Genomic DNA, 16,266 nt, shown 5'->3' on the forward strand with positions numbered 1-16,266 from the left:
CAAATCACTAAAGGAAGTGTGTGTATTTATTTTAGTGTGGCTCATGTTTAATTTAATTTGAGTTGCGAACCAAGGCTCTACAGCGATTATATATCTTATCGTTACAGTAAAGGCTCTACAGCGATTATATATATTATCTATCTTGTTGTCATGCCAACGGCGTATTAACAATCTCATTATTTTAAACATTGAAAAATCTATATTTTATAAACATTCACATTACGTTTCTTTTTGTTCTTCTGCATATATAAATCAGTACCATACAAGGTACCATTGTACCGTTGTAACATTTGTAAATTTCGCCCCATGATGTGTACCTATGACTATCGGGATACCGTTCTCTATCTATATCCAACAGACGGGTAGTAACTACGAGTTTTCTATTTCATGTGTTTTTTGGTTTAAATTTTCTTTGTAACTTGGATTCATTCATGAAATGAAAACGCAATTTCTGGTTTTACGTCGCACGTTTATACCCTTTAGGTTAAAGGAGATGAGTATTAATGAAAGTATATGATTATGAAATAATTGGTGGAATGATAATATGAGAGAAAAATGAAGAACCTCGAGAACATCCATTTGACACTATGTTGTCCGCCATAAACTTATATGAGCTGGAACCAAACCAGGGACTCCTCGCACCAAAGGTGAGCCTTCTACCACTAAGCTACCATACCCACCTAAATTCTTTTCATTCACGAATATACGTGTTTCATTATTATTATTATTATTATTATTATTATTATTATTATTATTATTATTATTATTATTATTATTATTAATAATAATAATAATAATAATAATAATAATAATAATAATAATAATAATAATAATAATAATAATAATAATAATAATGAATTATTTCAGGTTCAAATTGGGTATAAGGAACCAGTGATCTGTAGCCTACATGTCCGATAAGTGTGTTCTTTTAGATTTACCAAACGGTAGTATCTCTATATAAGCGGGGAGTACGTTTGCTTTCTGCCCGATTTCTTTAAATTTCTTAATAGAATATAGGTATTTTCTTGCTCTGATCCTAACACCATATCCTGTTAGGATCTCTGATCAGAGAAAGAAAAAACGTCGTTCACCCTACAATGCAACCAATTATCTAAGGCTATTTAACGTTAATCTCTCTTTGCTATATTTGATTTCCTTGATTCCGTATTCTGTAGCAAAGTGCGAGAATAGTAAACTTTGAGAAAGACAATAAAGAGGATGGCGTTATTGCATATCCTTTATTATAGGCAACCAACTTTCCTTTGATAGCGTGCAGGTTGCATAGTAGCTAGGAGGAGACCAGGATATTTTCATCTGATAGCCTCACGAAATTTTAGAAGTGTTCTGAAATACCTTTCAGTATTCACGATTTTTCCCTATTCCAAAAAAAATCGATCAGTAGCACACCTGATACGTCCCAGAATACAGTGCACTAAAGTTTCCTGGACGAAGCAACAGGCCCATATCCAGGGGGTCTAGGGGGGCCGGGCTCCCCCTAAATTTTTGCGCCCCCCCTAAAATTTTCACGGTAGGCTTGCAAATGAACTATAATATGGTGATGAACTATAATATGGTTGGATCACTCCCCCTAACTTCAGCCCCCTACATTTTTGGGCTGGCTACCGGCCTGCGAAGCAACTATGTTGTATTTCTTCTTTCGTGGAGAAGTTGCATGCTTCCGTTCCGTAGATGTCTGCTTCTTTGATGAACTAAACAGATGTAGTATTATTTCATTACCAGTCACTACCCAGTGAAGAAAATTACTCCCCTCCGCTGCAGAATATTATGCGATGTTGCCATTCTGATTGTCTTCTGGTTCTTGGATAGTTCCCATTTGTCGCTCAGTTTCAGATACTTAAGTACATTAACCACAATGTTCTGCACAACACAATATGGTATTTCCAGCTCAGCTGATATTGAGCGTAATGTTCTTCTGTCTACACGAACACAGTTCACGTCAGTGGTTGAGGTACCAGTACTAGGTCCACCGCGGTATTAAGAATCGTTATTAGCAATACTGCTCCCTGCTTCTTTGAAGGCACGACACCACTTTGCTACATGTTACCTCGAAATTATGCTACATGCCGTCCCTATACAACCCCACAATCTGGCTATGAATGTCAGGAGGTGTTAGTGTTTTTCGCCCACAGTACTGCATTATTGATCTTACTTCTACTCTTCACCAATTTTCCAGACGAGTCACCATTTTAAACGTTCGTTTATCGGGTATACATGGCCAGAGTCCGAAGTCTTCAAACCCGCAACAAGACAAACAAATCTGCAAATAGATATTAATTAAGTTACACTGAATAACACAAAAGTTATATGCTCTCCATCCTTTCTTTCTTTCTTTCTTTCTTTCTTTTCTTTTCTTTTTTTTGAACGTCCCTCATAGTATTCAACACAATAAACAAAACTGATATCCAATAACCTTATATTTTAGAGTTATGTCTTACCTTATGAACAAAATAAAATAATTGGTTGAGCTCCTAAAAGCCCTAAAGTTTCTATAATTATTAAGCCTCTTCTGTCAATACTGACTGTCACGAACAACATGAGCAATCGTGACAGGTCTACATTCAAGCTACATGCCGTCGATGGCATCTAAATTCAAGGGCAATGACAGATTAGGCTCATAGCAATTCGATTTATCTAACTTAGCATCATGTGTATGTATAGAACTGCAGTCATATACGATACAAGGAAATTATATTTCCAGCTTAAAAGAAACGAATAGGGCATTTAACGATTTTACCACGAAAAAATATGATTTAAAAAAAAGGCTTCCTGCTTATAAAGAAAACTCATAGAAAAGCTGAACAAGTCCAACAAAATTAAATGGTTGGTAATCTTAGTCTAAATACTTAGTTAATGTTGCAAATTTTAATATTCCTTCCTTTCTACAGTATTTAATTACTTAGTTTTCGCAGAAACTTATATAATCATTTACTTGTATTGAATGATTTTTTTTTCTGTGAATATCATAACTACGCTCACATCATATCCTACACCACTGCTTTTAAATGGAATACGAGACTACTTTCATTAACTCCGTCCTCTTCTTTCATTATTCATTAGGATGCAGCACCGCTCATCCCTCGCTTACTTTGATAATTAACTTCATCACTTTCATTTCATGGTTACCTGTGAATGAAAAAGTTAATAACAGGAATGTTAGCAGTGTCTCCAACCATGATATATCTTTGATTACTGAGAAAATAAATTAAAAAGTAAGAAAGAAGAATAACCCAGTAGAATTCTCAAGATTTAACTTGATTATCTGTGTGTGTGTGCTGTATTGGGGACCTCTGACATACGTAGTATGAGGTCAACGTTTCTTGATCCCCATGCACTGTGCATGAATGTGCTGATAAAATTATTGTGGTTCCCATCACAATATGAGTCGCTGGTTAATTATTTTTAAAAAAAAAAAAAAATGGCCAATCTAACACATCTTTGCAATTACACACAGATAAAGGTCTCCTCCCTTCTGGCCTCCTAATCGCACCGATGTTTCAGACGTTTCACCGTCATTTCAGTCTAATTAATTGTACTTTTTTTTTTTTTTTTTGGCTATTAGCATACTAGCTCACCTATTCGGAAAATATAAACGTGATTTTAAACTCAACATTTACTGTGTTGTATAACAAAGAAAAGATTTAAGTTTTACGTCCCACTTTTATGCCAACTAGGCTAAAGGAGGCGATAATAATGAGAAGTGAATGAAGAAAAGTGGGAGGAAACGGGAGAACCCCGAGAAAACCCACGCACACAGTGTTTTTCCATCATAAAGCTTACTTGGCGCGAGCTGAGATCGAATAAAGCACCCTATATACCAGGGGTGAACGCTCTATCACTGAGCCATCGCAGCCCTAGTATAACAAAGAGCAGCAGTTTCGTATACACCACGCGAAGAAGTTTGGTTTGTATGGCGTGATATTTTTCTCAATTGATATCGGAAACCGGAAGTTGTTACCATTTCCGGTTGTAGTAGAGAGAATAGAGTGGGGATGGATTATATTCTTAGGACGCTTAATTGATTAGAGAAAACTTCTTCCCATATCTCTTAGCCTTTTCACTCTATAGCGATCAACGTTAAAACAGAAAGTGTTTTTTTTCTGTCACTTCCGGTTTTAGTAGAGAACTTAGAGAAAAGATGGAATATAATTTTGGAACGTTTAATTGATTGCAGAAAACTGTTTATCGCTATTTATCATTTTTACTTTATAGCAATCAACGTGAAAACCGAAAATGGTTGATTTCTGCTATTTCCACTTTGAATACACAGTAAAGACAGAAAATGGTACCCATTCTTAGAACGTTAATTCGATTCAAAGAAGCGGCTTCTCGATATCTCTTAATGTTTTCGCTCTATATAGATCAATATTGAAACCGGCTTTAGTAGAGAGTTAAAGATGGAGATAAAAAGTATTCTTGGGTCACTTAATCGACTGTGGTGGATCTAGCCCGGGCCCGCGGGACATAGCCTCCAGTTTTTGAGTGCCAAAAATAGTTTAAGTTATTATTATTATTTTATATTTTTGAAAGTGTATAGTAAACTCATGACATAGCTATCACAATCTTGGTTCTAGCTGCCCCCAGTATTTACCTTCTAGATCCATCACTGTTAATCGGCTGAAGGAAGCCGCTCCTCACTATCTATTATCGCTTTTGCTCTATATATAGTAATCAACGTAAAAGTCCGAAAATGGTTGATTCTTACAACTTCCGGCTTCAATATTATCACCAACAACCAACTTGATTCCTATCTTTCGACTCTCTACACCCTGGCTAAAATTGATTCCAAAATTGGTCTAGTTCTTATAGTAAGGGAGTGGTCTAAAAAAAAGTTGTTTTCCTTTTTCACAATCAGCCATGAAACCTCGTTTGGGAAGGACAATAAGATAAACTCATTACTGATGAAATTACTTTGAGGAATAGTTACTTCTTCAGTTGTCGTCTAAACTGTTCCAGCACTTCTAACCCACTAAAGTCGACCACGACTGCGAATATATTAAATATATAGATCTGTTTACCTTCTCTAAATAGTAGGTCTAATTGTCATTATTTGAAGTGTTTCCGTAAACATGTTCTTATTTGTTACTGTATTATTCCCTTGTCTGACTCACAATTTGAGATCGATTTATTTATAAACAGTAAACAGTTAGGCTGCTATTCATATATTGGTTTACTGATCTCATGCATCTCCATCTTGACCACATAGCTAACGCGTGTGGTTTTGCTGCACATGGTCTAGACTTAGTGGCAGCAATAACGGCACCGGACTAAATTATGAAACTCAATTCGCATAAGGATTTATTTTTTGCTCTACGGAGAGGAACAAACTTTGTTTCGACGTCACTGTCCAGGGTTCCGTCCCTGAAAGGAGTGACTGTCTCATATAAAAACGAAGAGCGTGACTGTCTCATATAACCTCGTACTGAAGAAAGACGTCAAAACTTCAATCAATCAACCAATCTTATTTATATCTTTTGTTATTCTTTACGACGTCTTTATCGCTCGCAATACATGAGAAGTGATTGGGACTATTCAATGTTAATTGTTTGATATTATTATATTTACATGTTGTGTATTACAATATTAATGATTTTTTTTTCTTATAATGAATTTGTTTCTCATTTCAGGTGAATTTTGGAGAAGTTTTTATTCCACCCAATCTAGAAGTTCCGAAAGCTCGAGTCCTACCGGAGTTCAAACGTTTAGCTCACGGACTTCGCTCAGGCAATATCAGTATTTTGGATGCCAAAACTTTTTACATTCCCAATCTGCACTACGATGGAGCAGGCCCCGACGCTTACTTTTGGGTAGGAAATGGAACTGAACCCAGTCCTTTAGGAATTAAAGTTCCTAACGAAAGAGGGAGGTAAGTGCAGGATTTTTATCTGTTTTATTACTTATAGAAGTGTGTCTATCCAATTAATGAATTGTTTATTTGATTGAATAGTTTAGTACTTAATAAGTAGTCAACAACGTAGTTTCATCTATCACACAGAGGCAAGCTCCTAGCGTCTTACAGCGACCGGCGCCGAAGTTCTGGTTGGTTTCAGTGGTTCACACAGGCCCGTCTCCAAGAGAGGTCTAGGGGGCCGCCCCCTCTAAATTTTTATCGGCCCCCCTAACTTTTTCATGGTAGGCTTGTAAATGAACTATAATATGGTTGGATCGGACCCCTCTAACTTCTACCCCCCCCCCGAACATTTTTGGGCTGGCTACCTGCCTAGGCTCACATAACAAAGACCAACTACTATAAAGCTATAAATCAGGCAGTTCAAATATTCACTCAATTCTAAGTAAGATTATTGTAATAGGAACCTTTTGAGTGAATATGTTATGAATATGAGTATATTTAAAAGTGATTTGACGTTGTTTATCTTTTCTTTCAACTCGATTATTTTTTTTAAAAAAATACTAATACTAAACTTTATTGATATTAAATTGTCACAATAGCGTTAATTACCAAATCTGATAAACAACCTTGTGCTGGATGCCCATCAACAATAGGTGCAGTGCAATTGAAGATGTCGGTGCAAGAAGGGGAGAGTTCCAATTTTGCATTTCGTAAAGGATTGAAACAAAATATTATTAGAAATCTATTTACTCTACTTTAGCCTCCAAACGTTTTGCAAAGAAGTGTTTTACCCCTGTAATATCACATTTTTTTTTACAAAATGTTTGGAGGCTACTTGAAAATAAATTGCGTTTTAACAGTTTTTTTTTTTTTTTTTTTTAATTGTGAATCAAATCCGCAATTGGAACTATCCCCTCCTTGCACCGAGGTCTTCAATTCTGCTTGAACAATCTTGCTGCTGTTTCACAAGTAAGTGTGTAGATGACAGGTGTGTTGCCACTTGTAGCACCCAAGCGACAAGATAAAAACTACGTCATTCCACCGAAGTCCATGACAAAACTGTCACAGTCTAGCCGATTCTGTATAAGATATGTCCAAATAGAGTTGATTTTGAGAGAGAGAGAGAAAGAGAGAGAGAGAGAGAGACTACAGTTTTTGAGAATTGCAACACCAAGTATAGAAGGAAAGATGGGAGAATATATCCAAAGACACCGTTTGTGTGCCAGATGTGACTATTGCCAACGATTACAAATTCAGCTTGATAGTGCATGCATAGGACTAACGTCTCCTCGTATATTGCTCGGAATAATTTAACAGCAACAAAGTGGTTTACGCAGCATTCCAGTAGGGGTAGTGTGGTCAAACGAACTGAAATCATGTTGGCAGGTGATATTGTGCCCATTGACATCAAAGAGCTCAATATAAACATATAACAGGGGATAGTCAAACTACAGGAAGGTTGCTTCATCTACCGCAAAATTGGTGCGTGGACAGAGAATGCTACCACGACAATGATGCGTATGTGAAAACAGTAGACAGAAGAGAACCATAGAGAACGTTGATTTGGACAGTGGAATGCGCAATGTAACTACAGGATGATAGATATCTTCTCGCATGGCGGTGACGGACCGTATAGCATTGGCTTGGTAGATTAAGTTAGTAAATACTGGCACTGGCATGCTGAGTGGCAGACGGGCGCATTTCTATATGATTCCCGCCTGTCCTACTGTGATGGGTGCGTGTGCGTTAGATGTTATTGTGGTGAGTGTATTCTGCTAGCATGCATTGTCTAACGTCATAGCAGCCGAAATCCAGCTGTGATGCTGTGGGTGTAATTGGGTAAAACACACGGTCTACTTTACTGCCCATTGAGGGCAAAGTTACGAGTGATCACTACATCAGGGAGAGACCGATGTCGTGTCTTTAGCTTGGACAACTCCAGGCACCATATTTTAGGAGGACAATACCCGGCCACATTCATTCCGGAATGCACAAGAATTCTTCGAGGAATGATGGATATTACTGTTTCCCTGGCCTGTGGGATAGTATTGATAGCTACCTTGCTCGTCACAGTCATCCAGTACATAGTGTTCACGTATGTGATTGGCCATTCCTCAGTGCACATCAGCAGGTCGTATTATAGAGGGTCTGGTTTCAGCACATGATTTACCAAAGTGTTTTTGAGCTCTGAAATTAGAACGAATGTGCGGCATGAATTTCATTACAGTTACATGTGTCTTTTTTGTGTGTGTTTGTATAAAAAAGAAGAAAAAGATAGAAATGAAATCTTTGGGTGATACGTCCAATGATTATTCCATGATGGATGATTAATGAAAGTGAAAGATTGTATAACAGTTGGTGAAAATGACTAGAACGACAATGTTTGAAGAAACGGAAGAACTCCGAGAAAACTCACGAACACGATGTTGTCCATCGAAAACTCACATGGGCTGGGATCGAACCAGGGATTCTGGTGCAAGAGGTAAGCACTTGATTACTGGGCTTACTTTTAACAACATAATTTATCTCCGAAAAATGTTTCTCTCTAGATAAATAATCCGCATGAACTAAGCTCTTCAGAGTATCTTTTATTTGGCGAAATTTGGTATTTGACCACTTTATCAATAAGGTAAACTTTATTTTTTGACAAAGTGGTGAAGCAGTTCTTCTGATTACAAGACTATCAGTGACGACACTAGAGGGCCCAAGAGGGAGGACACCCCTTGGAAACGTGACTGTCCGTTCCCAGACATGACGTATTATCGAGTAAATCAAGTAATATATTATTTTCTTCATATTTTCAGCACGCAATAAATAAATAAATAAAATAGCTGCCTCTCCCCAAAATGCCTCTGCCCTTCCGCTTGCTATTCACTCTCCTCTCCCAGAAATTAAAACTGACGTCGTTAGTGCTGATTACTGTTTTAAAAGTAACAATATTGTCAGCAAACTTCCGTTAATTTTGACATTTTCATGTAGTTTCAAAAGCCCTTTTGTTGATCAACTGAACACTTACGTACTTTCTTATCGTTTAATGTACTGAAATTGGAACAAAATTTGATCTTGTAAAATATTCGGAAGTTTTATTCTTACAGAGTAACGCTTGATCGCGTTTACGAGAAGAGAAAGATATCCATCTAAAATAGAAAGAAACAATAAGTAAAAAAGAAACTTAAACGAATGATAAAATCTCATCGACAATAGTTGGTTCTAATTTTGCATCTCAGCTTTGTAATTGACTGTCTCCTTTTCTTCAGGACAAAGTTAGTTCCTCCTCAATTGAAGACAAAGTTTTCGAAAGAGTAATCCATCAAGCTTGCCTGTCACAATTTGAATGAGACGCCACACAAGTTCTTAATGATCTCTCTCGTCGTCGCACCCTCTCTATCAATTTCCTCTTTTGCAAATCTCTGCATGTTGTATCTTCTCCCGATTGACTCTTTCTGACTCTCTCTCTCTCTGTCTGTCTATCGTTTTCCTTCAAATCTTTACCACACCTAACCATATCAAATGGAAACCTTTTTTCTTAATGTAATATCAACCAGTGATCGCTGTACTAGAAACTTCTTTTGTTTTGCGTACACATCAGACATGATTCAGATAGCTGCACCGAAGAAAAACAAATGACAACTACACTGATCCCCATTTCCCACACCTTGAGTTTATCGGGATCATCAATAATACTGTAACATAGTAAATAAAGATAAAAGAGATAGTCATCTACTTTTTCAACTATAGGGATAATCATTCACCGAAATATATATAAGATAAATTTAAGATTATTGAAATAAATAAACTCGTTTGTGTTATTTTTATTCTCTAAAATGTATTCATTTGAAAACGTACAGTAAAGGATTTTGTCGGTGTAATCATTGTGATTCTTATTACCTCAAACAGAAACTTTCAGACAATTGTATATTTTGTGCATATATAAAGACAAAACGCTTCATAGGAAATAAATGAAGCACAGTATCGAAAACTACAACTCAAAATGCAAAACAATAAAGATGTTAATCATAATGTCGGCCCTCCATTGACTGTTAATTCCACTATTAATTGCAAAGTCTAACGTTATTGCGGCCAGAGAATACCAAGTGTCAGGAACGAGTCTGTGCATGTAGTTTCTGAGAAGCTTGGGTGATCTCTACTCCCCACTGATCACAATAACCCCTGTCTCCCCTACCTAATAAGCTAGGCGGAAAGGATTTTAGGGTTTACGATTTAAATTTCTGGGCTTTCGGCATCTATGGCCATTTAGCCCGTCACGTTTTTGTTGGGTGGATGGATGTGAGGAATGAAGGATGCGGCCTGGGACCTATATGTTAGGTATCACCCCTGGTGTGAATGAGGAAAACCTGATTCAGGATGGTTTTTACACTTTTTCGATTGAGTGTCCCCACCGGGAGTCGAACCCGGGACCGCTCGCACCGAAGGCGAGAACGTTAGCGACTACGCTACACGGGGCCACAGCTAAAAGGAAAGAAAAGACATCTTCTCATATTTTTGTTACTGAAACATTTTCTTGGAAAATACTTTACGTCATTAGTTGTTAGCCGATATATAACTATTTATCCGATTTACCTGGTATTCTAGTTCAATAGAATCTCTTTTAATTTGCCCTACGCTACTTTGGCTCGTCCAACAATCCGCCATTTTCTGGGCTCTTGACAGTTTACTCAATCCATAATACCGTTTCCACGAATCATTATTAATGTTTTTTTCACGTCTTTCTTGAAATGATTTACCAGCAGTCCCTTTTTTCCCTAACACGTTTCTTCTAATTTTTTTTACAAGTAGTATAGGTGTCACTGATGGTTTTTATCTATGGTTGTATAATTTATCCTAACTGTTAGGAGTATGTGTGTCACAGTTAGGATATATTAAACAACCATAGATAAAAACCATAAACTATAAATAAATAAAATTTATTTCAACAGAACAAAATCTATCAATTGCTTCAAATTGGCAACAAACAACATGTGTTTTTAATTCCTTAAAAATTAGTTTCTTCTTGATTTTATCGAAAATTAAGCATGAGAATTTAACCTCAAGCATGTCACTTTTATTTTAGATCGATGTGATATATCGATTCATATATGTCTTATCTTTAGCTTGATTTTCGATCTAAAATATTATAATTAAGTCCTATAATTATAATATTTCACATATGATGGGCTATTATAGCTGCATCAAAAAAAATGACGTTCAGGACTTAATTATAATTATAGGTTATATCTAATTAACGATACTGTGTACTGTCATCTTGATAGAATTGTAATGAAAAGTTGATGGGAATTTACTTCAGCATCAGTTTCACTTTAATGGATGGCTTGGTTATCGCACAGCTTCATTTTTTTTAGGTTTACAAAAAAAATCGTTTTTCTCAGAAACTACGCTTGAGGATTTACATTCACACATATAGTTTTATTCAGGGATCTATCAGTTGGTATATGTTCCGTTTTTGGGCATTTCTCTCTCTTTTTTATTTTAAACGCTAGTCTCTCTCTCTCTCTCTCTCTTTCTCTCTTTAAAGATATCAAGTTTATTTGTTTCCCAAGCAAATTGAGGTTCTACCATACATAATTTTAATCTGGCATCTGAAACTAGTAACAGCAATAGGGTTCTCACGTTCACAAAGGCGAACGTGAAACATATCTCGTGAAATATACTGTTATTTGACAGGCTTATAATAAGTCAGATTTGCAGTTGCAAAAGAATAATAAATAGTAGTTTTCATTTTAAGTAGAATTTTGTTTTAGCTTCGTAGGGGCATATTAGCTAAAACAAAATTTCCTAATTGCTGCGAAAATGGTGGCCCTATATTAAATATCCAATTAACATAATTTAAAACACAGTTATTATTATTATCAACACATGTACACATTTTAATGAAATGAAATCTTTGAGTTTTACGTCCCATGGTTATGCCGGGCAGGCTAAAGAAGACGGTGATGATGAGAAATGAATGAAATGGTGAAATGAAGATAGTATTAGGAAACGGGAGAACCCCAAGGAAACCCACGCACATGGTGTTTGTCCATCACAAACTTCACTTGGCGCAAGTTGGGATCGAACCAGGGACCCCATACACCAGAGGTGAACGCTCTACCACTGAGCCACCACTGCCGCCGTACACAATTTAAGTTATGTGAGTCACGCACTAAAAAAAATTAAATTTTTAATAAAGTTATTAAAGGAAGTGATAGTAATGCATTAGCTTCGTGCTTGTAAAACTTCGATTGTACCAAGATATATACGATAATGCTTTTTCTGGAGATTACCAGTACTTTTTTTTTCTAAAATTAATAAAAAAAATATTTCTCCAGCTATTATTCCTATTTTTATATTTACGAAATGAATATTTCAAATTATATCGATTTGAAAACTGAAGAAGAGGTTATTATAATGCAATTGAGGGGTAATTCTATCAATAAATGATTGCACATGCTAATTTATTCTATTTGTTTAGATTTTGATGCTTTCTTTCGCAACCAACCAGAATGACTAGAATAACGTATTCATGAGTAACGACAATAAAAAGAGCACTGTGTACACTTGTAAAACATTTATCATTTCATGACTACTAATATACTGAAAAACTTAGAAGAAAATCAAAGGTAACCTCAGTTAAATCGACAGAAATATGATTAGCCAGAATTGCTGTAAAACTAATAAATTTGTTCAGCTTAACTTATATTTCAACCAAATTCAACTGGGGACAGATCAGAGTTTATTTTTAAAATTTCATTTCAGGATTCAGACCAAACACTTTTAGCAGTGTTCTAAACGTGGAATAGATGTTCTTTTGTCTTTCGTAAAAGTGATTCAATCTTTTTTTTTAATCAGTCTTAATGCTATCAAAATGTCCGAGTTGAGGTACAAAACTGTGTTTCATTTTTACACAATTTAAATTTCAGACGTTCTTTTTTTTTCTATGCTGGTGGCATCTTTTTGAAGCTAAGAAAAAGATGTAAAGATAATATAAGAAACCATATTCTTGAAGTCATACTTCACCATGAATTACGACGCTCAAGATTGTGAATCAGAAAGTTTTGAGTGTCAGGAGAAGGAGGCTGACATGTAAGGAGAGTTCATTTCATACGACTTTTGCAGAGCTCTCACAACGGAAAAAAAAAGAGGAAGGTTTTCCACGAAAGAAAGGAAAAGGAATAAGAAGCAAACGTCTATAAAATTTCGCTGTTACCTTTCCACCGAGGAGGATATACGATTTCATCGCTTTTTTCTTCTTCTCTTCTTTCTAACTCTCTCTCTCTCTCTTTTCTAACAAATAAAAGTCTACCGTCATTTGTTCAGATTCTATTGATCTGGGTTCTAGAAGAAGCGGTGGTAACACAGACTGGCAAAGTAATTGCTTCCCTACGAACACACTAAAGCAGTCTTCGTGATTGGACGTGATGCCAATACTCGAAGTGCATTTTCCTTACATACCAACACTGTTTCTTCCTTACTTCACTTTTTTTTCCAACGAAGAAAAGAGTTTACTTCATCCTTCTGCTATACTTTTAGTTTTATAAACATTGTTTCTTGTTATTTAAGATTTTGATGTCAAACTTGACAGAGACTGTCCTATAAAGTTTGATTGAGAGTCTACTATTTCATAGAAAGCTGTTTGACAAGCTCGTTATAATATTATAAAATATGACAAAGATGCAAGAGAACTTTCATCCATGACGTTCTTTCACGACAGAAATGATCGTTATATCTACAAATAGAGTAAGTCTGCGGTTTGTGGCTAATTCATGTAAAATGACTACCATTATTTTAAGTATTTTGCAACCACAATTCGAAAGAAATTGAGAAGTTCCTATCAAGAGAGTAGCCAGCAAGTCATCATTAGGGAACACAGTATTTCATCAAAGCAGTTGGTTTCCTGCATGGATGTTTGAATCTTTTGGCCAGCTACGCTACGCCCAGTAACTGTGCAATGAAATTTATCTGGCTTTAGCCTATATTTTTTAAAAGTTCAGTATTCACTAATTTCTTCGTAGTCTCTATAACTTTTCTCAAAATAGTCTCCTTTCGTCTAAAATCTAAAGCAGCAATTATCAACGAGTGTGTCCCGCAGTCTCATGGGATGTGGCGCAAAATTTTACAATTTAAAAATAAATTGTATTCTGTACAGAAGGCCTATAAATCTTGACTGTATAGACGCATTTATTTTTATTTATTTATTTATTTATTTATTTATTTATTTATTTATTGCCATGAAACCGTTAATAAATAAATTAAAATCAATTTTGATGTCATTCGAACTCAATTAATTCATCAATATATAAAACAATAGTATAGTACCTAATCTAAGTATATCGAAATATCGTGAGCGATGTATCGCCAGTCAACAGAAATTGGAATACACTACGCTAAAAGTATGTGTCCTTTCAAGATAGATGATTTGAACAACAGTATTCGTTAATAATGCAGTAAGATACATATATTAAATAATAATAATAATAATAATAATAATAATAATAATAATAATAATAATAATAATAAGCCTGCATTCACATGAAGTGTCCGATTGAAAAGCAATAGCAAACATTTCAGCAATAAGTTCTGGTCATCTTCAGTGCTTTTTTCATTAGAAAAAAAAACTACACTACTTGATGGTACTAAATTTTTTGTTAACTCTTTCTTCTTGAAGAAATTGTGATTTGATAAAATTTTTCTCAGGCTTCCTTGTTTTACAGCCTGAGTTGTCTTCCCATTACCAGTGCAATATCTATAAGTGAAACAAACGTCTATAGATTGTTTATATGTGTACTAAAAAACTAAAATCGTTTCACATATAAAACCTATTATTACCGATTGTGAAGCAATGACATTTAAAACTTTTTTAAAATTAGATTTTCATTAAGAATGGACGTTGCTTTAAGTGTACAGTGGAAAAGCAACATACTTTATTCGTAGCTCACGAGAAAGGTCCATAAACCGTGAGAGTTGAATTTTGACGAAAATTTGTGACAAGATTCAGTTCGAGTTGCTAAGTAACGTAGTAATAGTCACTCAATGCGCAAATGCTTCGTTGAGCTGCTACACCGACGACATCTTGAAATCCAGTAGGAAATGACCAAGAATACCCCCTTTTGACACAAAAATGAAAAAGCTTTTTATAGATCTGACTTCAGTATTGTAAACCAAGGTAGAGCATCCATATGTAGGAGTACTTCCAGTGCATGATCGCTATTTTGAAAGGCGCCATATTGAATCGCGGTCAAATATGATAAATGGCAAGGGTGTCATGTGGGTTATCAAATAGTACTGGAATTTACTCCTGAATCCATTTCAGCAACCAAAGTTTACATATCTGTTTTCACTTCAGAGTTAAGAGCTCTCTTACCCACAGGAACATATAAAAACTGTATGAGTTAGACTTGTGTTACGAAACACGGTCGTGCGAGCACTTGCAGGGTTTTAACTAATGCGGTAGTTAATGCAGTACAATAGCCACTATACCAATCGGATCTTGAGACTAGAGAGAGAAATCGTTAATTAAATTGAAATTCCTGTAGTGAAAAATGGAGTAGCAGCATGCTACAAGTTATACATATTTCAAAGTGCGATGGAATAGACTGCTCGTCGATGAAACGCATACCTAATAGTACTGGCGAGCAGAAAATACCAAAGGGATTGTTCGTATATCTATTAGAAAAAGATATAAACTGGTGAATATTAGTTGAACGACCAAAATGGTTCGGATTCCACTATAATCAGTAGTTCCATGTCTCCTTTAGCGTGGCAGGCATAAATGTGGGACGTTGGACTGAATCAAACCAAAAATCTATTTTAGGCAAAAATCTATTTTATATGGTCTGTTATAGTTTGTTAAGTTTTCTTCTCCAATCTTGAAACCTTAGGCAAAGACCATCATTGTTGCAGAATATTGCGTTCTTTTCAAATACTCGACAACCTATAATATACTATATTAGGAAGTTAAAATACCTTAATGTAATTATTGCCAGTTTGTCTAAATACAATCGATTTATTGCGGACGCATTGAACAATTAAGGGGATTTAAATTATCAGTTCACAGCCCATTCTTAGAAGAAGATACACCTGGAAACTTAGAATTCACTTTTCTTGTGTCTGTTCTGCTACTAGTGATAAGAGAATGCATACACACCTGCTTAGAATAGATGGAAATAAAGATTATTACAACATTCAATACCAAGTTGCAATCCATAAAACAAGTCTCTTTTTTGCTTTTTCCTTCAATATTAAATAATTAAATATCTGCATCTTTCCACCTTTAACGATAAAACACTTGCTTATAATAACGGCAAGACTAGCTTTCATATCAAAAGTGTGATAAATAACTAATTGTAGCAGGTGTTCACTTGTTCGGTGTACAAGTTATATGGCAGAATTTTCATAATGAA

General features: G+C 35.5%; 1 protein-coding gene across 3 annotated transcripts in view; it reads left to right on the forward strand.

The window, feature by feature from the left end:
• The window catches only part of LOC145666729 (protein Skeletor, isoforms B/C), a 463,368-nt gene that overhangs the window by 369,996 nt on the left and 77,106 nt on the right, over positions 1-16,266 (forward strand). For all 3 annotated transcript variants that reach the window (XM_081734256.1, XM_081734257.1, XM_081734258.1), the window contains one exon: positions 5,646-5,884. In XM_081734256.1, the coding sequence (XP_081590382.1) occupies positions 5,646-5,884 (239 nt within the window). The remainder of the gene's footprint in view (positions 1-5,645; positions 5,885-16,266) is intronic.

Source organism: Thermobia domestica, chromosome 12 (assembly GCF_964235325.1).
Source record: "Thermobia domestica chromosome 12, izTheDome1.hap1.1, whole genome shotgun sequence".
NCBI classification, from domain to species: Eukaryota; Metazoa; Arthropoda; class Insecta; order Zygentoma; family Lepismatidae; genus Thermobia; species Thermobia domestica.